Source organism: Syngnathoides biaculeatus, chromosome 9 (genome assembly GCF_019802595.1).
Source record: "Syngnathoides biaculeatus isolate LvHL_M chromosome 9, ASM1980259v1, whole genome shotgun sequence".
In the NCBI taxonomy this organism is placed as follows: domain Eukaryota; kingdom Metazoa; phylum Chordata; class Actinopteri; order Syngnathiformes; family Syngnathidae; genus Syngnathoides; species Syngnathoides biaculeatus.
In genome coordinates this window covers 19336000-19361734 of record NC_084648.1, presented here as the reverse complement: position 1 = coordinate 19361734, position 25735 = coordinate 19336000, and the positions used below count along the sequence as shown (strand labels likewise).

General features: G+C 46.6%; 2 protein-coding genes across 8 annotated transcripts in view; one reads left to right on the top strand and one right to left on the bottom strand.

The window, feature by feature from the left end:
• LOC133505731 (TRIO and F-actin-binding protein-like) overlaps positions 1-22053 on the bottom strand; it is a 32958-nt gene extending 10905 nt beyond the window's left edge. For 2 of the 5 annotated variants that reach the window (XM_061829142.1, XM_061829146.1), the window contains exons 1-10: positions 21652-22053; positions 21406-21551; positions 7666-7858; positions 7350-7533; positions 4388-4539; positions 3880-4043; positions 1913-2940; positions 1416-1555; positions 227-377; positions 55-151 (exon numbers count right to left, since the gene is read on the bottom strand). In XM_061829142.1, the coding sequence (XP_061685126.1) occupies positions 55-151; positions 227-377; positions 1416-1555; positions 1913-2940; positions 3880-4043; positions 4388-4539; positions 7350-7484 (1867 nt within the window). In that variant the 5' untranslated portion in view covers positions 7485-7533; positions 7666-7858; positions 21406-21551; positions 21652-22053. Of the gene's footprint in view, positions 1-54; positions 152-226; positions 378-1415; positions 1556-1912; positions 2941-3879; positions 4044-4387; positions 4540-7349; positions 7534-7665; positions 9394-21244; positions 21317-21405; positions 21552-21651 lie in introns of all 5 variants that reach the window. The other 3 variants (XM_061829143.1, XM_061829144.1, XM_061829145.1) reach the window with 3 other exon arrangements.
• LOC133505732 (inward rectifier potassium channel 4-like) lies at positions 21285-24724 on the top strand. Of its 3 annotated transcripts, none has more exons than XM_061829148.1 (2): positions 21285-21376; positions 22648-24724. In XM_061829148.1, exons 1-2 carry the CDS (start codon positions 21285-21287, stop codon positions 24260-24262), a joined length of 1707 nt encoding a protein of 568 aa, XP_061685132.1. In that variant the 3' UTR covers positions 24263-24724. The 3 variants fall into 3 exon arrangements, 2 of the variants coding, with proteins under 2 accessions (XP_061685132.1, XP_061685131.1); XR_009796324.1 differs by lacking the exon at positions 21285-21376 and adding an exon at positions 21576-21702 and having other exon boundaries at positions 22648-22785; XM_061829147.1 differs by lacking the exon at positions 21285-21376 and adding an exon at positions 22118-22412.
• Positions 24725-25735: the final 1011 nt, after the last annotated feature.

Sequence of the window (25735 nt, the reverse complement as noted above, 5' to 3'; positions counted from 1 at the left end):
AAGCTTGCATGAAAAGATGCCTAAGGTACTTGGGAATAAATTTGTTCCACGTACGCAGATGCAGGCGCTTCACCTTTGTCTGTGGACAGTCGGGAAGCCCTCGCTCCGTCACTTTTGCACTTTTATGCTCCCCGCTTGGCTTGTCTGAACTCTGAATGGATAGAATGACCAAAGCGCTCAATAGTTGGTTGATTTTACTGGTCTGAATCAAGTCACTAACCGGCACCTGAAACGGGAGGGACGCTGTCGACGGTCTTCGCGATAATGGAGCATTTTCCGAGTCCTTCTTCTCTCTCCTGTCTCTCCCTCGTTCTCTGCCTCTGCCTCTGTCATCCAACTCAAGCTTGCAACTGGAGAAGTCGGCCTGAGGTTGATGACTTTGCAAAAATCACATGAAAATGTCACTTGTATTAGATCTCGTTAGGTTTTGTGCTCCCAATGTCAACCGCCTTCCCCAAATGTCACTTTATCAAAAATGTAAGCATAAAATATCGGGAGCTATTTTCAAAATTCAATTCAATAGGTGGACCTTAGTCTCAAAAGCAACCTCAGTGTTTCTTCAAAATAAGTATTTTGTAGTGATGGGCTAACTAGCTCATAAAAACAATTAAATTATAACATTAGCTCCTCTTACTAGCTAGCTAGCTAACAAGCCTGTGTAATGTTTTTATGTAAATAATTTCAAGATCAACTACACATGGAAGATACGATTTCAAAATCTGCCAGAATTGTGACAATACATCTTTCACAATAAACATGTCGCAACTGATGGCAATGTATGAGCCCGGAAATACATTTGGTGTATCGACAAGTAAAGAAAACATTTTTTTTTTTTTTTTTTAAAAAGCATGACTAAATACAATGTGAAAAAAAGTTGTCTACAACTACTGTAATATATGATAAAATCTTCTAACCAAAGGGTACAGAAGAATGAAAAGACCAAGTACCACAAGTTGAAACTATGTGCTGCTAGCAACAATCCTACATGCTTCATATACTGGCGAGTTATGTCACCATTACACACTTCGTGGATACCCGAGTACCTCATCTCCCAACTTTCGAATCGGTTTTGAATCCATGACCAAGGAGAAAGCAAGTAAAGAAAAACATTACTTTTATTAAAACAAATTAAAGGCTGCTCGATGGCGTTAGATACCGGTGCCACCAATGTTGATAGTCTCGGTATAAAAGATAAAACTGTGTTCTTCTGAGCAATTCTTAATATAATGGTAAAAATTAGTGATCATAACTACAATTACAAGATACTTTTACAGGTATTAAGATGGCGTTCAATCACTCATTTTTCTGTTCATTTGTGAAGTGATGCTTTAATAATCTGCCATCGCAAACAAGCAATCATTGTTTGTTTTGTGAGAAAACTACTCTATGACGAAAACCCATAAAGTGCCACCAACTTTTGGGTCCGGAATCTTTGGTCCCTACAAGGACTGGGACTCTGGTCTCTCCTCCTCGGACCGGGAAAGTCTTCCTCGGACTCCACCTGGATTGTCGGAATGTCTGCGAGTACGATGTAGTCTTCCATCGTCATCCCCACCTCAGATTGAAGGAGGTACAAAAGCAGGGACAAGAAATTATCAGCGACTCGGGACATTGAACTCCAAGTCTTGTTTGACTTTCGAGGAATATTTTGCCGACAGTTCCGGTTCGGTACAAAATTCTTGACCAGTTTTGGGGTGTTGACCTTAGAAGGTTACTTTGCACATTAACTTGCTTAGCATGTTGCCCACACAATAAAATCAACTCAGTTGAATGAAATACCTTTCTGAGCAATATTAGCATTGCTAAAAACTGAATTTTTGATCGAGCTCTTGAAAATGTCCAAAATTCTCAGACTGCAGGTGTGGCTAATTTTGTCATTTGAGCATTTTTCTGTACGATATATGTGAGTCACCTCCTCCTGCGCTCGTGCAGCCCTCTCGGGTTCAGGAAGGAGCAAGGCCTCCATGCCTCTCCTCACACAACTCCTGCTTCTATCAAAACCGATCGTAGTATCCTTGCATGTGAACGCTTCCGTTTCCACGGTCGCAACGCGCGGCGGTGACGCGGCGTCGGGGCCCCGGAGATCCGCGGCATGCCCCGAAGAAGGAGACCCGGACGAGATGGGGATGCTGAGTACAGACTGGGAGGATCCCCGCCAGGAGCCCGGCGAGGGGCTCCGTCTGCTGTCTCTGGACTCTGGTCTGTGTGCTCCGTTTCCGGATGGAGACACTTCTCTGGTCCGAGAAGCGCTTTGGGAGGACGAGGCGTGGCGGGAGATGTACTCCAGATTCCTGTAGAGTCTTTCAGAATCCAAACTATGCTTGTTGGAAGCTTGCGATTGGCTTTTCGAATCTCGGCTGCATCCTCTCTGTGCGTCATAGCTTCCGCTTTGTGAAAAGAAGGAGTCCGTGCGCTTGTGAGAAGGCATTCGTCGAGACGGTGACGCCGTCCGAGAGGCGAAGGAACCCCGTCTACGTGACGGACTGGACCTGCTCGATGTATGCTGAGAGGGTCCACGTGAGGGAAGGTGAGAAGAGCCGTGAGATCCAGTCTCACTTCTGGAGAGGGTGCGGATTCGGTGGTCCGACCTCTTGTGTCTCACCGGGCTGACGGAACTGTGGCGCGTTGGGGAATTCCTCAAGGACTCAGTCCCCCTTCTAAAATTGGAGTGGTAGGAATATCTCTGAGGGGATTCACTTCTCCAAGTGTCCTGCATGTAAGTTTCGGGGTTTCTTCTCTGGGACGGAATACCGAGATTGACGTTCCTGTACGGTACCGTGGCTTTGGGCTCAGGAACATAGTTGGTGGGGAGCGGGTGACCCCTCTCGTAATGACGATAAGAGCTTTTGTTGGTGCCCTCCATCGGATGTTTGCCGTCATTTCTTCGATCACGAGAGAAGTAGCCACTCTCTTGTTCCCTGACACCTCTGGACTCTGAAACTGAAAGATAGACCATCACATTCACATTAGTAGAGTCAGAATGAGGTGAGATGGTGCAAATTGCCAAGACTGAAAAGTTCCATTGTGACTGAAACCAAATTTGTGCCAAAATGTAACTCTGTACACAAAATTGGATTCAAATCATCTTTGTTATTTGAGCCTCTATCATAACCAACAAGCTCCCTTTTGTGCCTGGCTAAGTGGGTGGATCTTAGTCTAAAACAGTTCTTCCCAAACCTTTGTCGCAGCGTTCCCCTTTTTGGAGAGGAAATTTTCAGTGACCCCTCAGTTTGCACATTTTCAGCCCCCCCCCCACACCGCTTGCAAACATGAATTCCTTGGGAATCAAAGGCCAAAAACGTGATCAACAGCTGGGTGTTGTCATGAGCCAGGCTGGACCACGGCCAAGAGGTGTAATTAGACTGTGTATTTAAGATGGAGTTTTTGTCACTGGCATTTGCCAGTTCGTTGCGCTCCAAGTTAGTGAGTTGAATTTACTGACAGTAGGAATCTCCACCACTGAAAGTAGTGTCAGAGGGTTTCTGCGCCACTTTAGTTTAGTCCTGTTTAAGTTTATGTTTCATTGTGAAGTCCCAGTTCATAGTTTGTGTCCTAGACTTCGTTGCATGTCTTTTGGATCCTGCCTAGCCTAGCGTTTCTGTACCACTGCCTTCTCGGACTGCTTACACCATGTATGACCTCAGCTTTGAATAAAACTACACCTAACATCATGTCCTCGTCTTGGAGTCCTGTGTTTGGGTCCAGCCCCCGCACCGGAGGTTCCTGACGGGTGTAACTTTTGAATGAAAAGTATTCATGGTAGTTCATAGTAGCCCTGTGCCCCCCGCCCCCTCCAGTTTGAAATCTGGTGCTCTACGATATCACATACAGATTGTCTTATGACTCTAATAAAGTGCTTTATGTCCATCTGTGAGTAACCTGAAGTTCGGGATCTGCCCCTGCCTGTCCTCTCGTCCATCCAAGGACTCCCAACACTGCGAAGAGGAGGAGAGTCCATCCGGGTCATATCTCCAAGGGCCGCGCAAGTAGTTTCTGGACTCGGGGAGACGCTCCCCTGCGGACCGTCTGGATTATTTGTAGCGCTTGCAAATGGGGGAGAAGGACATTTAAACCAACCTCAAAAAGTAAACAGATTGCAAAATGAATCCCACGTCATCAAAATTAGGCATCATTTTCAGGGTAACGCCACAGGGTGAGTTTTCCACATCTGTTGAATATGATTTCATCAGATTTGGATTATTCAGACTCTTACATTGCACAATGACTTTCTCTTCTTTTGTGCTTATGTGATGAATGCATATTTTCTCACAGTGGCTTGTTTGCTATAATTCCAGAGTGGCTCTTCTCCGAGCGTACCGTTTGCTGCAGCAGTCAGCGGAAGTAAGAAAACAGTCTCAAGGACATCCAGTACTGTATATCGTGTCACCTAGATTGTGTGTCAGTGTCACAGGTATCAAGTTCCCACTCAGGACTCAAACTCCGGACGAGACTCCACTCGTAGGGCCAAGCATCTCTGACGTCATCACTGCTGGCGCTTGAGTCCACCTCGGACAAGACTTGCGCATCGTCACCCAATTCCTGAAAACGAGGGGGGAAAAAACAGGATACAATCGAAGAACCCAACTTGGAAATATGTGATTATGTTTATAGTTGTCCAATTGTAGAAAGAAAGAAAGGGCTGAGTTGATTTTTTTTTTTGTTCTAACTTAAATTGGCTGGAGTGTTTTCACACAATTTTTTTTTTTAGACTTTCAGCAACTCAGCTCAAACCAACGCCTGATAAGGCGACTTTGGCACAACAGCGAAAAACTGATCTTAAAAAGAAGAAAGAGCAACTTTACTCTAATATTTGTACAGTCCAATATGACAAGTTACACTTACTGTCTGTCATCCCAAACACCCTTCGGCCGACTGTTCGCCTCGTCTTCGTGCGTCTTGCAAAGCTAACACATGTCAACGGCACGCCGGACGTAACACAAGCTCGTCCCCGCTCGCCTTCATCATTATTTCATTGCGCTTTTGCATTTCGAGAACCGCCCACGCCGTACCTCGCCCGATCCCTACTTTTGCGTCCACGCAGACCTCCAAAGTGAACTGCAGTTTTGATCTCTGCCTAAATTCTCTCCGGATTTCCCAGGGGAACCCGCTCGTTTTCCATTTATCGTTGACATTACTTCTCCGTCACAAATTATTGGTATTCCTGGTGTAATTTAATAGTCTCATCGTGTGTCATACGGCTGCGTCGCATTTACATCGGATTCCCGGTGCTCCCTATGAACTATCATGCATTAATCATACAGACTGAAATGGCACATTCTTGTTTCACAGGGTAAATCTTCTATAGGTTAATATCACGACTGCAATCAATCACAAGTAGTGTTTGACCTCATTTATGAACCTACATTGCGGATATGATAATGATGGAATAAAATGGGACAATATTGTGAAAACTGCTGGAAAATCTGGACCACAGCAGTACGTAGAGGTCCTTGGTTTCATTTCACACATACATGTACACGCGCACCATAGTCGTTGCCTAATCTTCGCTAATGAAGTCAAATAGATAATACTGTATAAGCTCGATAAATCAAAAAAAAAAAATCATACAATCATGACTATTAATCAATCAAATGAGACGCTGTTTGCACGGCTGTAGCTGAGGGTGGCTTTGTGTGCCGCCTGACCAATTATTCTTACACAGCTAGGCAAAGTAGTTCGTGGTGAGCCATTTGTAACTTCAAAATGTCATAATTTTAGAATGAACAAACACCCCATAACCATAAATGTAAAAACAACAGTAACTGAGCTTTCCTCCTTGTGTCGCATAATGATATTTTGTTTATGTTGGAAACATGGCAAATAGAGGACCCGCTTTATGATTGAACTACTTAAGGCATTTTGAAAAGCAGTTAAAAATCTAAACATCCGATTTTAGATATTACAAGAGCTGCGTCAAAATACACTATAGTAATATCAAAGTCTGCAAGACGTGCATATGAAAGTTGCGCAAAGTCGAACCCACGACCGTCCAAAAAGCTCTTAATATGTGATAAAAATCAGACGCCTGTGTAATATCACCTTCAAAAACTCTTTTTAAAAGTATTCAATCGTGATCAAATGGTGCCAGGCTGGTGAGTGTTTGCCGGCAGCGTCCTTCAAAGTCTGCGGTGGCGTGACGACAGACATGATGCAAAAACCTCATAAAACAAGCAAAACACCTGCGTTAAATCATCTTCCAAAATTGTCTTTCCAAGGTGACTAATGCAATCAAGCTCACAAAATCCGGGAAAATAGGGGGACATTTGCCTCTGGTAGCTGCTCTCTCCAAGGAGGCAGTACAGCAACTGATTTTAAAAAAAAAAAAAAAAAAAAGAAAAGAAAAAACAAGCCTACACAAATTTATCTCACCTTATTATTTTCACTCGTTATTGTTTCAAAAGAAAAACATCCAGACTTTGAACATATGAGGCAATGATCCCCTGTCATTGGCTCAAGCAGCAGGTTTTCGGACCGAAATGTAGGGTGGCCCGAGATTAGTTAAGAACTATCAAAAGATACTCCGAAAATTAATACTGAATCATTTTTGTTAAAGGGGCAATGCTTTCTGCAGACATCATTACTACGCCTAGCACTAAGAAATGCTAATATTTACAGCGTTAGATTTAAATTTGGTGGGAAAAAAAAAAAAAAGTTAACAGAAATAGAGAGAGAGGAAACACCAAGACGGGGTACAACAGACCAGGAAACAAAAGACTGTAAAATGGCCGATACGCCGAGGACATGATTGGACAGGACAGCACATTCAAAAATCTCACGCAAAAGCTCTTAATATGACTCGATTAACATTGTGGCCGTTTGATTCCAGGAAATGAGCGGTTGAGTAATCCCAGCAGGTGGCGGAGTTTGGTTCCGTGACGACCATTATCAAACCGACTTTTCCACAAAAACACTGAAAAAATCCAGACGAAAGCCAAACCCGATGAAAACTGCGGTTCCACCGTACCAAACTGCCCTCGGTATGTTAAAGTTCTGTTCAATACCTCCGCAAACAAACGTTAATTTAATGCATAATTGAAAGTGTCAGAAGTTTTTGCTCGTTTCCTGTCTCCAAATCGTACAATATTTTTGATATACTCTACTGTTATTATGATTATTAAAATTTTTGTTCTACAAAAATTCTCAAATTTCAAACTCTCGCTGGACAAACCTTTGGACATAACCGCCATCTACCGGTGAGCAAGCGTTTGGAAGTTTGGGCCGCACTTTTGTGGTCTTGTACAGATCGGATTTTAACCTTAACGTTTAACGGGGGATACTAGTCCAGTTCTCTACAGATAATGCGCCTTCCTTCTGCTCATTCGATGTCAACAAACGTGTCTTGTACAAACCCGCTCTTGCGAAGCATCTGCCGGCGCAGGACGTGGCCGCAGGCGGGCGCCGCATCGAGACGGGTCGAAGGCGTCGGGCCGGAAACGCCCGCAATCGCGGTCCTCACGCGGTAGAGAAACGCCGCCCGTCATCATCCGCCGTCATTCAAATGTGATCGACCGGCTTCTTATTTCCCAGGAGACGCTTCGCATTAATGAGAATAACAACTATTATTGGAACTTTTTTAATTAACTCTTGTTTTGTACCGCGCAGGCTATATGATATCAGTAATTATTACGCCGAGGATCACACAGAAGCATCCCAAACAAAGTCTACCTGATCTTTTAGCCTTCTTCAAAGGAACGGAATCCAAGTTGTTGCGGCGCTTTGATGCATTGTTCCTCGGTTGAGCTCTTTCAAAGCCGACGGGGGGGCTGCCGTGTTCTATCCGATCCCGTCATCTTTCTCCTGACAGCTGTCTTATGGGGAAGGCGAGGTTGCTACGCCGATGGTTGCCATGACAGTGAATCTGCGTGCAAGTGAAATAAAAGACAACGGCACCATCTGATCCTCGAACAGAGCAGACCAGAACAAACGGTTTCAATGTGGTGAGGCCTTTTATTTGAGACTGTGCAACGCCCGCCCGGTAACTGCAAAAGTAACTAAGTACAGTAATCAAGCAATGTCACTATAATCTACGCTACACAGTAAGAAGCACTAAGAAACACCAATACAGTACGACCTCGGTTCTCGACCACAATCCGTTCCAGAAGGCTTTTCGAGAAGTGATTTGTTCGGAAACCAAATCGATATTTCCCCTTACAGTTCATGGAAAAGGAAATAATGCGTTCCAAGCCTTTAAAAAATGGATTTTTAAGTCTTTTTTTTTTTTTAGCTTTTCCTGATGATAAACTGCATAGTACAAATACATGAATAGTTTAAATACTTTATATAATGAAATAATTTAAGAAATGGCTACCATATCGCTAGCGGTTAATGATGTACTAGCTTCACTAGCATCTTCACAAGGTCTTTGCTCTTGTTTTTGGGTTGCTATTGTCACGACCCATCGGTACGGAGGAGGACCCAAATCCAGGACTCCGGAGACGCAGAGGCAGTTTCGGAAAAGTGTTGATTCGGTCCAAAGTCGGGGATCAGGCAGACAGTCAAGTGGACCAGCGGTAGTCAGGACGTCGGGCGTAGAGAGCAGGTCCGCGGCAGGCAGGGGTTGGTACATGGGAGATCAATCAGAGAAGGCTGGAGTATCAAAGACGTCAAGGTTACGGGGTCGGTTGGAGGACAAGTGGAGGTCGGCATACGATCAAGAATACGGGAGTGCAGGAACGGGGCATGAGTTGCGACGATCTGGCGAAGACCAGTCACCCCCTGAGTCCTTTAAATACAGGAGTTAATCAACGAGGATGAGGCGCAGGTGTGTGCCTCCTGATCAGCGCCGGTATGCTGGGACAGGTCCAGCCCTGGACCATGACAGATATGAACTTTACAGACCAAACCCTGCTCATCTCATGGACACATCAACCCATCCTTCCTGTGTGGTACGATGGGTGGACATTCCCAAGGTTTTTATAGTTGCGTATAATTGTTTCAGCACCTCTGCACATTGGCACCTTCAGGCATCTGGTAATTGCACCCAAGGATGAAACAGATTTCTTTTGACATCCCCATGATTTTACATAGACAAGCAGTGGATTTCAGCAGTCTTAATGTGAAGGGTTGCCTCTTGCAAGATAAAGTAGTCATCTCTATCTACACAGTTGTCTCTTGTCATCAAAAGGTGAGTGCAGAGTTTCACTTCACAGTCATCACAAGCCTCTCAAATGAGGTTCTACTGTAGTCCAGTATGCGCCACGACGAGGATGCGGACGAGCTCTCCATCCCAGTGTTACCTCAGCAGAGAGGTCAAACGGCAACACAGCACTCCTAACCCTGATACAACCCGCAGCCTCGTCGCCCGAAGGCTGATATCGATCGGGACCAGCGCTCGTGCGTGGATCCAGAACCCAGCAACTTCACCTCTCCCATTTTGGTATCACACAAACCTGCCTGTCAAACATCCCAGTGCATAAGTTACATTCTTTTCCCCTGAAATAAATATATAGCTCCGAAAATAGCTCTTGTAATTGTATCATAATACTGTACATAGAGTTAGAGGATCACCACAGGCTCATATTTTCTTATTGATGAATAATACCAAGACTACGATTTGATTGGCTTTATGAAGTGACTTTCACTGTCCATCATCACAAATATAGTTCTGTATTTTCTGTAAAAACAAGTGTTGCAGATTACGTACATAAAAATCAACATGAAAAAAAGCATTCATCCATCTATTTTCTGAGCTGCTTATCCTCACAAAGGGAATGCTGGAGCATACATGAAAAAGCTGTGCAACTTACCGTATTTCTGGCCTAAAGAGCGCACCTGATTATAAGCCTCACCCAGTACATTTGTAAAGGAAATACCATTTGGTACATACATAAGCCGCACGTGTGTGAAAGCCGGAAGTGCCCACATTGAAACACGAGATATTTACTAAGAAAGAGTTTTCAGTCATAATACCTTAGCTTAGCTTAACATAGCAACAACACGGTAGCACGAACAGGGCTGGTAAAAAAATAAACAAATAAAATAAAACATCCCGGTAAAAAAAAAAAAAAAAAAAAAACCGCGGCGGCAGCTACACAGTAGCAACACGGTAGCACAGTACTAACAGGGCTGGTTAAAAAAAAAAACATACCTAAATCACCGAGACGCGACAGTAACACAGCAGCAACCTGCTAGCACAACGCTAATGCTAGCGTGGCGCGAACAGCGACGGTTAAAAAAAAAAAATACCGGTAAAAGTCACTTCCTCAGCACATATATTCCGCCGGTCTCACTCTTACCTCATCCGTTCGAGTGCCCCCTTGCGGGCCTTAGAAAAAAATGCACAAATTAGCCGAATCACCGCATAAGCCGCATAAGGGTTGAAAAGCGTGTGAAAAATGTCGCGGCTTATAGGCCGGAAATTACGGTATTTCCATCCCCTTATGGAAAAAGTGCGTTGTATGAGTGCTCCTACGATAGTTCTCGGAAATAAAAGCGGGCCACACAGGGGGACAAAACTTGATGGAGCTGTTCTAATATGTGGCAAGTGCCAAATCTTGAAAAGCATATTTGTGTCATTTGTAGTGAAGTTATCGCATAAAGATCACAATTTGGCCCAAATACAAACAAATCCTGTCTTGTTGTTGACACTCTGAATGTGTTTGGCGTGATTTGACTAACTTAACAAGCGCATTCGATACAGCTGCACAGCCGCCACAAAAAGCTGTATTGTTCCTGCTGATACGAGGAGCCAAAGTATTAGAAACAACTCCGACGATGATGCAAGGCAGTTCCGCAGTACTCCAAACTACAACGGCTATAACGAGCATTGCGATTTTTTTTTTGGTTTTTGTTTTTCCGCAGACTTGGATATCCGACAGAAGGCAGGATTTTTGATCCAACTCTTACTGCCGCTCATTAGATGCAGCATTGACAGATCGGCTTTTACAGACCGCTTTATTTCTTTAAGACCGGCTCTTATTGAGATGAAATGTATTCATCCGCCGGGAGGCCCCCCAACCCCCCGCTCGCCCCCTCGGCCTGCTTTTCGAAAAACATGTTGACCTGGATGAGGCCTCAAAGTGAGAAATGAGGCAAGCGCTCGCTCGCTTCTGAGTAAATTGGCTCGGATGACATGCGAGCTTGGGAGTCATCAAGCGGGACCACAGAGACCCAAAAGACACCCTCAGCCCTCTTATCTGCACATCAAATCTAAAAATGGACTAAAGCGAAGAGTTATGGTGACGTGATTGAGGGCTTCTCGTGGTTAATTCCATTCCTGACCTTCTCTTTGAGCTTTGTGCCTGGAAAAACTCCGTCCCCCCCCCCCCCCCCTCCAGTATTTGATGCCCCCGATGAAACCCGGAAACTCCGCTAAATACTCGATTTTCGGAAATGAAGAGCGCTATTTCCGCTAACGTCATCCATCAAGTTAAGGCGTTACGTCACCGCGCTGCAGATATGAACAAGCACAATATTTGATCTCGCCTATTGACGGAATCCATGTATCATGTGTCCGTTTGTGACTCCGCCGTGCTTCAGGACTTAACACCAAATTTCCCTCATGGATTAATACAGCGAATCGATACATTCAAAGCAATCAGTGAAACAACCAAGCCTGTCTAATGTGCTCCGTCCGTCCATCTCTCTATCCACCGATCGATAGATTTTTGCACACTTGTGCAACCTGCCCGTCCACCATCTTTGTCGTCATCCAATCAAACCCCCGTTTGCGTCCGCATATCCATTCGCTCGGTACCAACTCACTGCCCCGTATCTTCATTCAAGCCCAAGCGACGTGCCTTATATCCATCCATTTTCTTTGCCGCTAATCCTCACGAGGGTCGCAGGGAGTGCTGGAGCCTATCCCAGCCGTCAAGGGGCAGGAGGCGGGGTACACCCTGAACTGGTCGCCAGCCAATCGCAGGGCACATAGGGACAAACAGCCACACTCACAATCACACCTACGGGCAATTTAGAAGGTCCAATTAATGTTGCATGTTTTTGGGAAGTGGGAGGAAACCGGAGTGCCCGGAGAAAACCCACACAGGCACAGGGAGAACATGCCAACTCCACACAGGCGGGGCCGGGATCGAACCTGGGTCCTCAGAACTGCCATCGCTTTATCAGCTGATCCACCGTGCCGCCAAGTGCCTTATAATGAAAAATACATATGAAAATAAATATGAGCGGAGAGCATGTCATCCATGTGCAAAGTTGCGGAAGTCTCACTCGACATCCAAGCCGCGAGCGACGGGCCGGCCGGTTGCCGGTCGCCCCCCCCCCCAACTAATATTTGTTTTAGTAGCTCTATACACACGTGCGTGACATTTGGAACCCACGAAGCACTCGTCCGATGCACCCGTGCAATCCATTTTTCACGACGAACCGGGTCTTTCGGAAACGTGTGAAGAGTGAATCCATCCTCTCGAGTCGTTCGCGCAATATCCGGCAATACGACGAGCCGGCATTTTGGCTAACACGAAGGAACGACGAGCTACGTTCCCGCAGGTAAAACCGCTACAAACACGAGAACCGGCCTGAGTGGGCGTCTGCTGATAACGTCACTTCCTGCTTGTTCTCCAAAACAAATCCCTCGAGAGGAGTTACAAAAAGCCATATACGTCAAAATCATGTTTTGTGGTGAAAAAATGGATGGGGGTCCATTCAGGCTGCCTTTTGTTTTTGTTTTTTTTATCATTAAAAACAATACTAAAAATCAGGCTTTTGGTGTTTGCGGACCTTTAAGCAAACAAACTATCCTAACTGTGTGACCATCCTATACCACAACAACCCGGTAAGGGTACAGCACGATAAATTTGGTCATTGTCCTTAATATGTGTGTGGCGGATAAACAATGAACAACGAAGGCACTTTGGCTGGAAACGTTTCGGAATAAGTGTAAGACGACAGGTGCACGAATCACCGAGTTGCAAAACAACGGCAACAACTTTTCGCTTCATTCAAAACGTGTTACTTGGACGTCGTGTTCTTTGGACGGCGAGCCAATCTCACTCCCACTCGTTGCTTTCGTGAGCCCGAACCTCCGACCTTCGACCCCCCCGGCCCACACTTCTGGGTGCCGTAATGCAGGATCCACCCCCCCCCCCCCGCGCGCCTCGACGCCCACCTGTTGTTTCGCCACACTAAAAAGAAAGCACTTTTAAAAATAAACCGCACAGCGGGAGAGTACGCGTATTTATATGCGCGAGAAAGGCAACGGTACCGTTCCCATGGAAACTAAAACGTTTGGTCCGATTTGTAATCATGTTTGAAAGCAAAACGTAGCCTCAAAGCCAGGATCAAAATGCAGTCGTTTTCAACAGATCCGCTTCTTCTCCACTTCCCCAACGTGAGTGAGCTCTTCCCGTTCCCCCTCACACGCATTAAGATTCTTTTAATTACCAGCACAAATAACTCTGACATAATCTCTGTTTAAGCGGCACATAATGACCGTCAACTAACTTAATCGCTCCTCTTGGCACAGGCCAGCATCTGCGGAGGATCACTTGCCATGAGAACGGCAGCTTCTGTGCACTTTTTTGACAGCAGAACGGGACAATCGTGGAATTGGTATGACTGTTTGATTTTTTTTTTTTTTTTTTTTAATTCAAGTTTGAAATGAACTGGGAAATTTGACGCTGCCCTCCTTCAAGAGGTCCACTTCAAAGTACCGTGGTACCCTGAGATCCAAGTTTAACCAATCTTTCCCCATTGAATAACATTAATCGTGGGTGAGATTTCTCCGGGTGGGCACTCCGGTTTCCTCCCACATCCCAAAAATTGCTCGGAGGTGTGGTTGTGACTGCGACTGTTGTCTGTCTCCGTGTGCCCTGCGATTGACTGGCGACCAGTTCAGGGTGTACCCCGCCTCCTGCCCGATGAAAGCCGGGATTGGCTCTGGCACTACCGTGACCCTCGTGAGGATAAGTGTCTCAGAAAATGGATGAATGGATGATATGCACGGTGAACACGGAATGCAAGGCAGGAGTGGAGGATGTACTCATAGGATTTGAAAAAAAAAAAAAAAAAACTACGTCAAAAGTGCTCAATAAAAGTCCCCTGATCATCCATCCATCGATTTTCTGAGCTGCTTATCCTCACAGGGGTCATGGGAGTGCCGGAGCCAATCCAGATGCAATCGGGCGGGAGGTGGGGTACTCCCTGAACTGGTTGCCAGCCAATCGCAGGGCAAATGGAGACAGACAGGACTCGCACCTACGGGCAATTCGGCGTCTTGAATGAATGCATGCTTTTGGGATGTGGGAGGAAACCCGAATGCCCGGAGAAAACTCACGCAGGCACGGGGAGAACATGCAAACTCCACACAGGCAGAGCTGAGATTTGAACCCGAGTCCTCAGAACTGTGAGGCCAACGCTCTAACCAGTTGCTCCACCGTGCCACGTCCCCTCGTCAAATCATCCAAAAAAACTAAAAAAGACGGGAGAAAGAAACGCGACATGACGGCAACAATGATGAAACAAACGGGAATCAAATGCAAGCGAAAGGACGAGACACCTGATTGGTTGACATGATGACAACAGGTGGAGGCGAAAACCTAATGAGCGCACGAGATGTGAACGAGAGAAACAAGAAATAACTTCATAATTAATGCAATGCTCAGCAAAAACAATGATCGTGACAATCACGACCAATCACGCCTTTCAGTTATCACTTGAAACGTCTCGACATTATGAAAACAAAATGGCAAACGTCACCTTTAGTCCCAACTTGGAAAATCCTCAAAAAGTCAAACCCCTGTGTTGTTCACAGTAAAATTGATTTTATTCATTAAAAATTGACCTAACCGAGATGAATGGTGTGTGTGTGTGTACATGCATCCACTCATCAAAATATATCTTCTATATGAATATGTTTGTCCAGGCCCAGTAGCTCAGTGGTTAGAGCACTGGTTTGATAAACCACGGGTTGTGGGTTCGTATCCCACTGGGGCCTCCACTCCCTGAGAAGGGTTGCGTCAGGAAGGGCATCCGGCATAAAAAAACTTGTGCCAAACGTATATATGCGTTCATCTGAGATGATACGCTGTGGCGACGCTGAAAGAAAATGATGATATGAATATTTTTGTCCAAGCAAGCGCCTCACGACTGGTGGCAACTGAGGAAATTCCCAACCTTGGTGTCGAATTCCCAGTAGTGTTAAAAACATCTGCACATCCGAGTGACAACAATCGCGTATCGTAAATAGGGAGGTAAGCGGAGCTCTCTCTCTTTCTCCCTCTCTCAGCATCTCTCACACGCACAGAAGCAGACGCGCGCACATCGAGGCAGACGACGCACCGGCCAGGCGGCAGAGAGACGCCCGGCCGCGACGGCCCGACCATGACCGAACTCCCGTCGGAGACTTTCCTGCTTTTGTGACAAGTTTGCGCGAGTCAAAGCGCACGAGGAGGAAGAAGTTCTTTGAATATTCGCGGGAGGCCGGAGGTGAAGCCGACTCAGGATGAAGACGACGACGACAGTCTTCCAGTGATTCGATCTGCCGGAACGCCGAGGTGAGGGTCACGTCCGAATTTAGCGTTTGCTCCTCTTGAGCGACGGCCGACGCCTTCGCGATTTATTTGTCGATGGAGCTTCGTTTTGCCGCGCTTGCAAGACCTTTCGCTTGCGTACGCGCCGCGTTCATCTCACGTGTAACCCAAGTGCAAAAGAGAAAAAAAAATAAAAGGAAAAAAAATCGTCAAAGAATGTAACCGAAACACTCGGGAACGCGTGGATCGATAGTTCAGCAAAACGTTCATCTGGCTGAGTAAGTCGACTGGAAAACATCTGGCCGGTGTAAACGCAAAGAGAGGAAGAGAAAGAGAGAGAGAGGAAAATATCTGAATGGGCCAAATCATTTTCCAGTTGAGGGATGAGTTGGGACTCATCGTCAGTTGGGCCTCCAAACCCCCGAAACCCCCCCACACCCCTTTCCCGCCTGTCGATTGTCCCCGCGGGCCGCGGTTCGATTTCCAGCAGCGGACAGCTCCTGTGGCCTCATTCGGGCCGGCGTGCTTTACGTCACACCCGCCGCTCGCCAACTTGTGCCCGCTTACTTCGAAGTATCGATTGCGGTCCGTGGTGGAAACTTCGCAATCGCGCTGCGTCACGTCCTCGCAGGCGGGGATTCACCGCTGGCTGACAAATTTAAGTATTTAAGAACATTTACAAAGGGGGGGGGGGGGGGGAGTCACTCAAAGAAACTAATTTTGGACTGCCCCTAAAAGCCATTTCTTTGAAATGCCGCTTTTGAATAAATGGTATTATCTTTAGACAGTCTTCATCTTCTTTTCCTTTCGGCTTGTCCCGTGAGGGGTCGCCACAGCGTGTCATCTTTTCCCATCGAAGCCTATCTCGTGGATTTTCCCCACTAAAATCCCACCGTCCTCATGTCTTCCCTCACGACATCCATCCACCTTTTCTGTGGTCTTCCTCTCTCTCGCTCTTTTCCCTGCCACCTCCATCCTCGGCACCCTCCTACCAATTTCCTCACTCTCTCGCCTCTGGACACGTCCGAACCATCGAAGTCTGCTCTCTCTCTAACCTCGTCTCCAAAACATCCAACTTTGGCTGTCCGTCTAATGAGCTCGTTTCTGATCCTGTCCAAGCTGCTCACTCCGAGCGAGAACCTCAGGATCTTCATTTCTGCCACCTCCAGTTCGGCTTCATGTTGTCTCTTCAGCGCCGCCGTCTCTAATCCGTACATCATGGCCGCCCTCACCGCTGCTTTATAGACTTTGGCCTTCATCCTAGCGGAGACTCTTCTGTCACATAGAACACCAGACACCTTCCGCCAGCTGTTCCAACCCGCGTGGACCCGTTTCTTCACTTCCTTAGCACACTCGCCATTGCTCTGGGTTGTCTTCAGACAGTACTGAATTAAAATTTTGCATTTAAACATTGACCACCCATCCTTTTTCTTAGCCGCTTATCCTCACAAGGGTCGCCGGGAGTGCCGGAGACTATCCCAGCTGTCAAGGGGGCAGGAGGCGGGGTACACCCTGAACTGGTCGCCAGCCAATCGCAGGGCACACAGAGACAGAAACAACCGCACTCACAATCACACCTAGGGGCAATTTAGAGTGTCCGATTAATGTCGCATGTTTTTGGGATGCAGGAGGAAACCGGTGTGCCCACCCGGAGAAAACCCACGCATAAAGATTGTAATATCTAAATTTCAGATTGGAAGACTTCCTTCCTTCCCCTGTTTGGGCTTCGCATGTTCGCGTGGTAATACAGCACATTTTTTTTTTCTTTTTAAGTCAAAATGTGGTTGCATATTTTTAGTAGTAAATAGAACGCAGGTGTAATATTTACTGCACATTTGAAATTTACAGAAGTACACAGGAAAGGAAGATTGTATTCATACGATAATGTCACCTATTTACTATTTTGGATGCACTTCATTGGAGGTTGTATGTATGGTAGTAGCACACAATGGAAATATGATACAATTTTGTTTTAGTTTTTAGAGTTTGATCTTTTGTTGATGTCGTGGGGAATCACGCGGCAGTGTTGCATAAAGTGATCATAACTACTCGATATTTTCAGTCTTCTTTACCGAGCACTGTGATGTTTTTTCACACTTTTGTTCTCTCTCTCTCTTTTTTTTTTTTTTTTTTTTTTAGTAAATACCATTAGATGCAGTAACATGCTATGATGTCATAATCTCTTCATCTTAATCTCTGTTGTCTTGGTTTGCATTGACACTTTGTACAATCGGTAAAAAGGTCTGACTTTTCACTCCCGGGGACGCTTCCACACTTCCATTCTGCCTGTCTTGAATTCTTCTTCTTCTTCTCCTCCTCCTCATTGTTGATCCCTCCGCTCACATCATCGGATCTCAGATTACGCCGAACGGTTCAGGCCGGGTCTCGCGGCAAGCACCTTTCAAATTGTTGTTTGGACTGAGAGATTAAGAGGCCGAGTAATCTGGTATTTGAGCGGGGCTTTCTCCATCTTTTGCCTTGCATGAGATTACGTTGGTAATGTCAGTTTTGCTTTCGTCGACATATTCCGAAACGGCTGACGTCGAGCGCGCGGGGGCGGGGTTGGGGGGTCTTCTTTCGATGGTTCTTGATTAGGTCACGTGGCTGCCGATTCATGCGGTGTGCTGCAATTTCATTGATGATACTTTGGTCAGTCACTACTCTCCTTTGATGCCGTCGAAATTTAGTAAAAATAAATAACTTGTGGGCAGCGCAGCATCCGGAAAGCGTTGGCTTCAGAGTTCTGAGGTCCGGGGTTCGATCCCGCCTGTGTGGCTTTTCTCCGGGCACTCCCGTTTCCTCCCACATCCCAAAAACATGCAACATTGATTGGACAAAATTGCCCCTAAAAGCTGTTTGTCTCCATGAGCCCTGTAATTGGCCTGCGACCAGTTTAGGGTGTACCCCGCCTCCTGCCCGTTGAAAGCTGGGATAGGCTCCAGCACTCCCGGCAACCCTTGTGAGGATAAGCGGCTAAGAAAATGGATGGATGGATGGATTAATAACTTGTATTTATAGTTGCTGTTTACAATGTGGCGGCATGGTGCAGCATCTGTAGAGCGTTGGCCTCACAGTTCGAATCCCAGACTCGCCTGTGTGGAGTTTGCATGTTCTCCCCGTTCCTGCGTGGGTTTCCTCCGGGCACTCCGGTTTCCTCCCACATCCCACAAACAAGCATTCACTGGAGACACTAAATTGCCCCTACAAGTGTCGTTGTGAGTGCATCTTTTGTCTGTCTCCGTGTGCCCTGCGATTGGCTGGCGACCAGTTCAGGGTGTACCCCTCCTCCCCGATGAGAGCCGGAATTGGCTCTGCCACACCCGCGACCCTCGTGAGGATAAGCGGCTCAAAAAAAAAAACGGACTGATGGATGTTTTGCATTGCTGTAAAACTACACTGCGTCACACTCGGAGCCGTTTCTAATATTTTAACCCGGAAATACTTGAACCAATGTTTGAGTTCAGTTCAGCAAACGACACAATATTTATCATATTGTTAAATCAAACTGAGCTTTATTACGTGTGCCTGTAATGTTCTCGTTAGCAACGTGAAGGCGTATTTAACGAAGTGTCCAGTGAGAGTTTCTACTCTTTAAACGAGTAACACGAGCGCACAAACACACCCACAACACGGGGACATTTTGCCTTGTCAAGGGAAGAGAAATGTTACTACGGCAACGCACAGTACAACGAAGCAACTATTCCCAACTGCTAATTACTGAAAGTCCCCCCCTGGGGATCAAGTCTGGAGAGATGTCAGCCACAACATACTTCGGCAACAAATTTGAACTGACCGGAATATTTGAAAATATAAAATCAACAACATGTGAAATGTCTTCCGCTGACGTTAATTGAATGAATTATCAGGTAAATCTAAAGCTCTGGAAAGGAGATAAATGAAGATTAGCTGAAGTAAAACAGAAGATATGTGCGTGAATGAGAGGGGCGGAGGGGCAAGAGTGAAGCTACAGGGAGAAGAGATGGCGAGGGTGGGCGACTTCAAATACTCGGGGTCAACAATACAGAGCAATGGTGAAGTGTGGTAAGGAAGTGAAGAAACTGGATTAAGCGGGGGTGGGAACAGTTGGCGGAAGGTGTCTGGTGTTCTCTTTGACACAAGAGTCTCCGCTAGGATGGAGGGCAAAGTCTATAAAAGAGGGGTGAGGCAATTAGGAGACAACAGGAAGCCGAACTGCAGGTGGCAGAAATGAAGATGTTGAGGTTCTGCCTCGGAGTGAGCAGATTGGATGGGATTAAAAATGATCTCACCAGAGGGACAGCCAAAGTTGAATGTTTTGGAGACAAGGTTAGAGAGCGCAGACTTCGATGGTTTGGACATGTCCAGAAGCGAGAGAGTCTGAGGACGGAGCTGCCAGGCAAAAGAGGGAGAGACAGGAAGACCAAAGAAAAAGTCGATGGATGTGGGTGAGGGAGGACATGCACGAGATGGTCTTAGATGGAAAAAGATGACGCGCTGTGGCGACCTCTAACGGGACAAGCCGAAAGGAAAAGAAGAAGATCAGGTAAATCTAAAATGGAACAAATCTTAGATTCGAAGCGTGAGAATGTCAAAGTTCACGGGTGGCGCGGCAGTAGGACAAAAATGGTGAAATCCGGCTTGGCTGACTTCACTCACGTGTTAAAAGCAGAAAATACTTTTTAACTTTTGACGATGAGAGAAGACACAGTCTGGGGGGGGGGGGGGGGGTATATGGTAAGGGCAAATATTTCATGGACATATGATGATCTTTGGATTTATATATGTACGTGAGTAGTGTACTGAACTTTTCGTTTCAGGGCTGGAATTAAAAGTCTCCGAGTTATGTAAAACGCAACAATTGACCATGATGCGCGCTTCCCTGAGCTCGATCACGCCGCCCGTCTTTAAGAACTCTGCGAGGAAAAAGGTTGAGATTTCATGCGGAGGACGGTTTCCTCCAGATGCCGGAGTCACGTCGCGTTGACGTCATCCACCTTTTTTTCGGGATTATCCGGGTGAAAATCGCTCGGGATTCGGCCAAGTCAGCGGCCAGTTGGCGACATCTGTCCAGCGGGGAAAGAAGTCTGCGCGCATCACACATGCGTTACATGACACTAAATCCCATCAAGATGTGTACTTGTGAGTCTCTGAATGCGTTTTGCGTGTACGGGGGAGTGGTTATTTTTGATTCGGCACGGGTATCGAACAAAGGCTTTTAAAAGGGCGGTTGTTGGAAAGATTCCCAAGACCGTCCATTACTACCTTGCTCCGACATGTCAAAGCGATTCACCAGGCGCCGATGCCCTTTAGGATTGCGTGCGATTGACCCGCTATCGGTTACGCAACACGGCGCTTTTTTCGCTCCTGCTGCTTCTGACATAATAAGCCGAGCAAAATCACCCCACAACGTTGTCATCGGGCCAAGCGGCAGATCAATTGTTCCCCTAACAGTAGCTTACCACTGATTCGTGTCTTTTTTAGACCTTTGTCCCCACCGACGGCCGTCTGGTTTTCCACCCCCGGTTGGCCTGGAGCTCCCTAAGGCCAACCACTAGAAAGAACCTAATCAATAAGCTTTCATGACGCAAAACTGTCTGCGGCGTGCATTAGGGCAAAGCCAAACGCTTGGTTTTTGTCATTTGGTGGATGTTTGGACATGTTCATGAAAACGTAGGCACGAGATGCACATTTCCAAGGAACGCGAGCTGGGTGAATACGTCCGCTAAAAGCAAAATGAAGACCAAACGAGCATTTTTCTCCTACGAAGGTGTCCTATGTTACCATTTTCATGTTTCTTTGCTCACAGAAAAATGACATGAGAAGACGCCATCGGTCACCTGAGCTCCCACCGCATCCCAGTCCAGCAGCAATACTTTCATGGTTGGAACTGCCCGTCCCAGCCTTCACTACTGCCCTTGCAGACATAGACTGATGATCACCATTGCCATGGGAGCGGTGCGAGTCAACAGGTGAAATACAAAAAATGTGCAGTACTCACCCAACTTGGAAAGGGAGAACAGAGACTGATAAACTGTAAGTCAGGAAGAGAAGCGTCTTTTTCAATAGTCCTGTTCCTGCTCTACGCGCCTTGGCCTCTTGATGGCAGTGTGCTATGACGCACGCATGGAGCTACTCATTTTCTAGCTAAAGTTTAAAAAGAGCAGAAGAAGAAAAACCTCAATATAAAGTTAATACTGTACACTCGTTTTTCACATATTAGGAAGAATAAGTGTTGTTATATTACCTGTCCGTGTGTGTGCTATGATGTATGAGTGGAATTAATCGTGATTTGAAGGTAAATCCCTCACTTGAGCAAACGCTATTGCTAGCTTGCCCGTTCACATTATTCTGTCGTTTTCCAAAACAATGTGTATATTTGTAATACAGATGAAATGAAGGTCATCACTTTAGTTGTACGCTTGTCTTATAGCAAAATCCAACTGTTGGGGATCATTAAACACCTTAAAGCACGCTGAGGGAGTGCAGATTAACATTGTACAACCTCAAAGTACGACCTGCTTTATGAGGCTAGCAGTGTTAGCTTCTTTTAGCGTCTTGAGGCTAACCGGAATTCGTGGGTGATAATGTTCCCGCCTTCTCTTACGTCATCACAACTTCCTGTCTTGGGCAACATTAAGTTTGTTCGATGTTTAATTAAAAAAAAAAAAAAAAAACGTTTCAGTGCTAAAAGGATTTGAGACCTAAATGGAAAATGCCGTTTGGGGCCATTTTTGAAGCCGAAAATGTGAAGTGATCTCTAAATTTATACTGGGCCGAGCGGGCCAGTGTCAATGCGAACATGGTGGGCCGACACAATGGCGTCGTGGACCCGGGCCACTGTTCTTGTCGGACGCTGAACGTGACACCCTTCTGCAAAGTTTTGTGCAACTTTGTAATAACTAAGCACCCAACAAACTGCATTCAGCACAATATTTCACCTTGTACATTTTACCCTTGGCAAAACGTCGACTCACTATTGCCGTCGTATGCAGAAGGCTGTTTTAGGTGAAGGCTAATCTTTTCTCACGAGTAATTCAAAGACTGTCCCATAACAGTACGATATATTTATTCATAATCTTCATTCCAGCGCAAGACAATAATTAATAGTTTGGCTATGTCACCTCTCAGTGACAGGCTGTTGGAAATGGATAGATGGCTCCCATGTCACTCGTCGGGCTTGGCAACACGTCAGAAACTTCGGTGCTTGTTGACCACGATGGACTCTCCTTCTGTTTTCCAGATACAGCATTGTTTCCACAGACGAAGATGCCCTGAAGATCTCAGCCTTGGGCCTTCACAACGGCCACAGTCCTCTGACTCAGCAGACCCTGACGGGGTCGTGCGTGCAGGCGGAGGGTGAAGGCGCAGGAAAATACCCCGCGGGCGAAGAAGGCCGAGGTGCGCTGTCTCTAAGAGCGACGGATGACGCCGCGGTCCATAACAGCTGCCGGGCTCCGCCGTCGTGTCGACACGTCGGCGTCGACCTGGGCACCGGTCGCCTCCGCAGTCGATTCGTGAAAAAGAACGGCCAGTGTAACGTAGTCTTCGACAACATGGAGGACAAGCAGCGCCGATACCTGGCGGACATTTTTACCACCTGCGTGGACATACGCTGGCGCTACCTCCTGCTCATCTTCACCGCCACCTTCCTTTTGTCTTGGCTGTTTTTTGGCCTGGTCTTCTGGGGGGTGGCGCTGGCACACGGAGACTTTGACCTTCACCTCCCCGTCAAGGAAGGAGACCCTCAGAGCAAGGGAGAGGACAGGCAGGATAAATGGCGGCCGTGTATACTGCACATCCAGGGCTTTATCGGGGCGTTCCTCTTCTCCATCGAAACCCAAACTACCATCGGATACGGTTTTCGCTGCGTCACCGAAGAGTGCCCCGTGGCCGTGGTGACCGTGGTGGTGCAGTCCATCGTGGGCTGCATTATTGACTCCTTTATGATCGGCACCATCATGGCCAAGATGGTGCGGCCCAAGAAGCGGGCTCAGACGCTGCTCTTCTCACATCACGCCGTCATCGCCCTGCGAGACGGGAAGCTGTGCCTCATGTGGCGCCTGGGGAACATGCGCAAGAGCCACATCGTGGAGGCGCACGTGCGTGCCCAGCTCATTAAACCCAAGGTGACGGCCGAGGGCGAGTACCTCCCTTTGGAGCAGACGGACATTGACGTCGGCTACGACGACGGGCTGGACCGCTTGTTTCTGGTGTCGCCGCTCGTGGTGGTCCACGAGATCAACAAGAGCAGTCCTCTGTACGACCTGAGCAGCGCCGACCTGCAGAAGGAAGACTTTGAGATCGTGGTCATCCTGGAGGGCATGGTGGAGGCCACGGCCATGACCACTCAGGCCCGCAGCTCCTATTTGGCCAAGGAGATCTTGTGGGGCCACCGCTTTGAACCGGTGGTCTTTGAGAAAGGAAACCGCTACCACGTGGACTACTCTCGCTTCCACAAGACGTACGAAGTGCCGACAACACCCCAGTGCAGCGCCAGGGAGCTCAGTCAACGGGAAGGTCACGGGCGGGCGCCCTCGTCCTCCACTTCCAGTTTCTCACGGTCTCCGTCGCCGTTTGCTCCGAGGGCAGCCCGCCACCTCCTGGGCCTCCACTCCCCGAGCGCTTTCTGTTACGAGAACGAGGTGGCACTTTGTTGCGGCGACGATGACCAGGAAGAGGAGGCGGGCGGCCCGGGGGCAAATTTGCCAGATGAACTTCCCGCGGGCTTCAAGGAGCCATTTGGAAAGGAGCAGATGGTGGAGATGTTGTGCGTGCTGGACACCGAGAACCAGATCGGTCTAGACAAACTCCAGCCCGGTCTTCCTTTGTACATCAGTCGAGAGTCTGGTGTCTAAAAGAAGGAAGGGAAAGACTAACCTTTTCTTTGAGCGCATCCGACCAAAGCATTGCACTAATGGACTGAACTGGCTTTTGGAACCGGAAGCGTAGTCTATGCAGCTGAGCCGCAAGCTTCCGGTTTGGGGAATTGTACATTTTACATAGGCGTTGATCGTTCCAGGCGTCGATGAATCTCCGCCGTCAAGGTCATCTCACACACTTCCTCGTTCTAGTCACTATAACCTGTGTATGACTTATGAAAGAATCAAGCTTTTGTTCTTGATTGCACTTTTTTGGGGGGTGTTGTAAATATAGCGTGCTTTCATTTCACTATGGAACTGATCATTTGACTTCAGATTCATACATCAGAGACAAACAGTAGAAATATTACATTTTAGGGTGCGATCACACACATAGTCAATTTTCTCCTGCGCGAATGAGTCGATCTGTTTGTAAATGTGGTCCTTGGTTTCCCTCAGTTTCTCTTTCACACGATATATATATATATATATATATATATATATATATATATATATATATATTTCAAAAAAAAAAAAAAAAAAAAAAGGATAAGTCAAAGGAACCAGAAATCCATCAAAACCAAACACGTGAGATTGCTGTCTTGACATTTTTGGAGATCTAAACATAAACAATGTCTGGGGTTAAGTACCTGAAGATATTCTGGAAGTCGTCCGTGAACAAGTTGTCGTTTTGCCACCGTTACCAAACCACAAAAGTTTGTATCGTCGGTTGATTTGGTCCGCACAAGAGTTATTGTGTTCACGCTTGAGGGAAGAAAGTCAAACACTGTACTGTAGTTTATTTAAAACCACGTTGAAGAGAGATCGTGCAACCTACGTCATAAAAATCACGTAATTTTTGTTTGCGTCGCCATATTGCCGGTCAAACAAAGCATCGTTGCAAGTTATTTCCATCAAGACAAAACATAACTACGTCTTATTGTATGACACCCAGAGTTTTGTCCTACACCGGTAAACACTTAGAAGGTGATAGTAAATGAAGGTACGTGGAAATATGAGCGACACTTGGCATAGACGATCCATATTTAATCCCAAAGTCGATGAGAACTTTGACGGTTAATTGGCTTCTGCTTGTCTTGGACAACCGAATCGACACATGTATCTGGTGAGTAAATTATTGAGATTTACACGGAAGAGATTGAAAGCGTATAAAAGTATGGACGTATACAAATACTTCGTTGCTGGTTCTGTTCTCAACCCAAACCCAATATTTTAAAAAATTAACCCTGGTTTTACACAAACTCGCATTCATTAACTAAGACTGAGGGAAAACAATTAGGACAGGGAGTCGGCTTCTCCGTACACGGAAGCGTATTGCTGCCGCACACCTCCGTAAACCTCTCTGCGACAGACGATTTGTTTTGTTTTTTTTTTTAAATACGCATTGTTCCCAAATGAGTCATCTTGGCGTTACAAATTCTTTGTCCTCATTTGAGATTGAGAAGAATA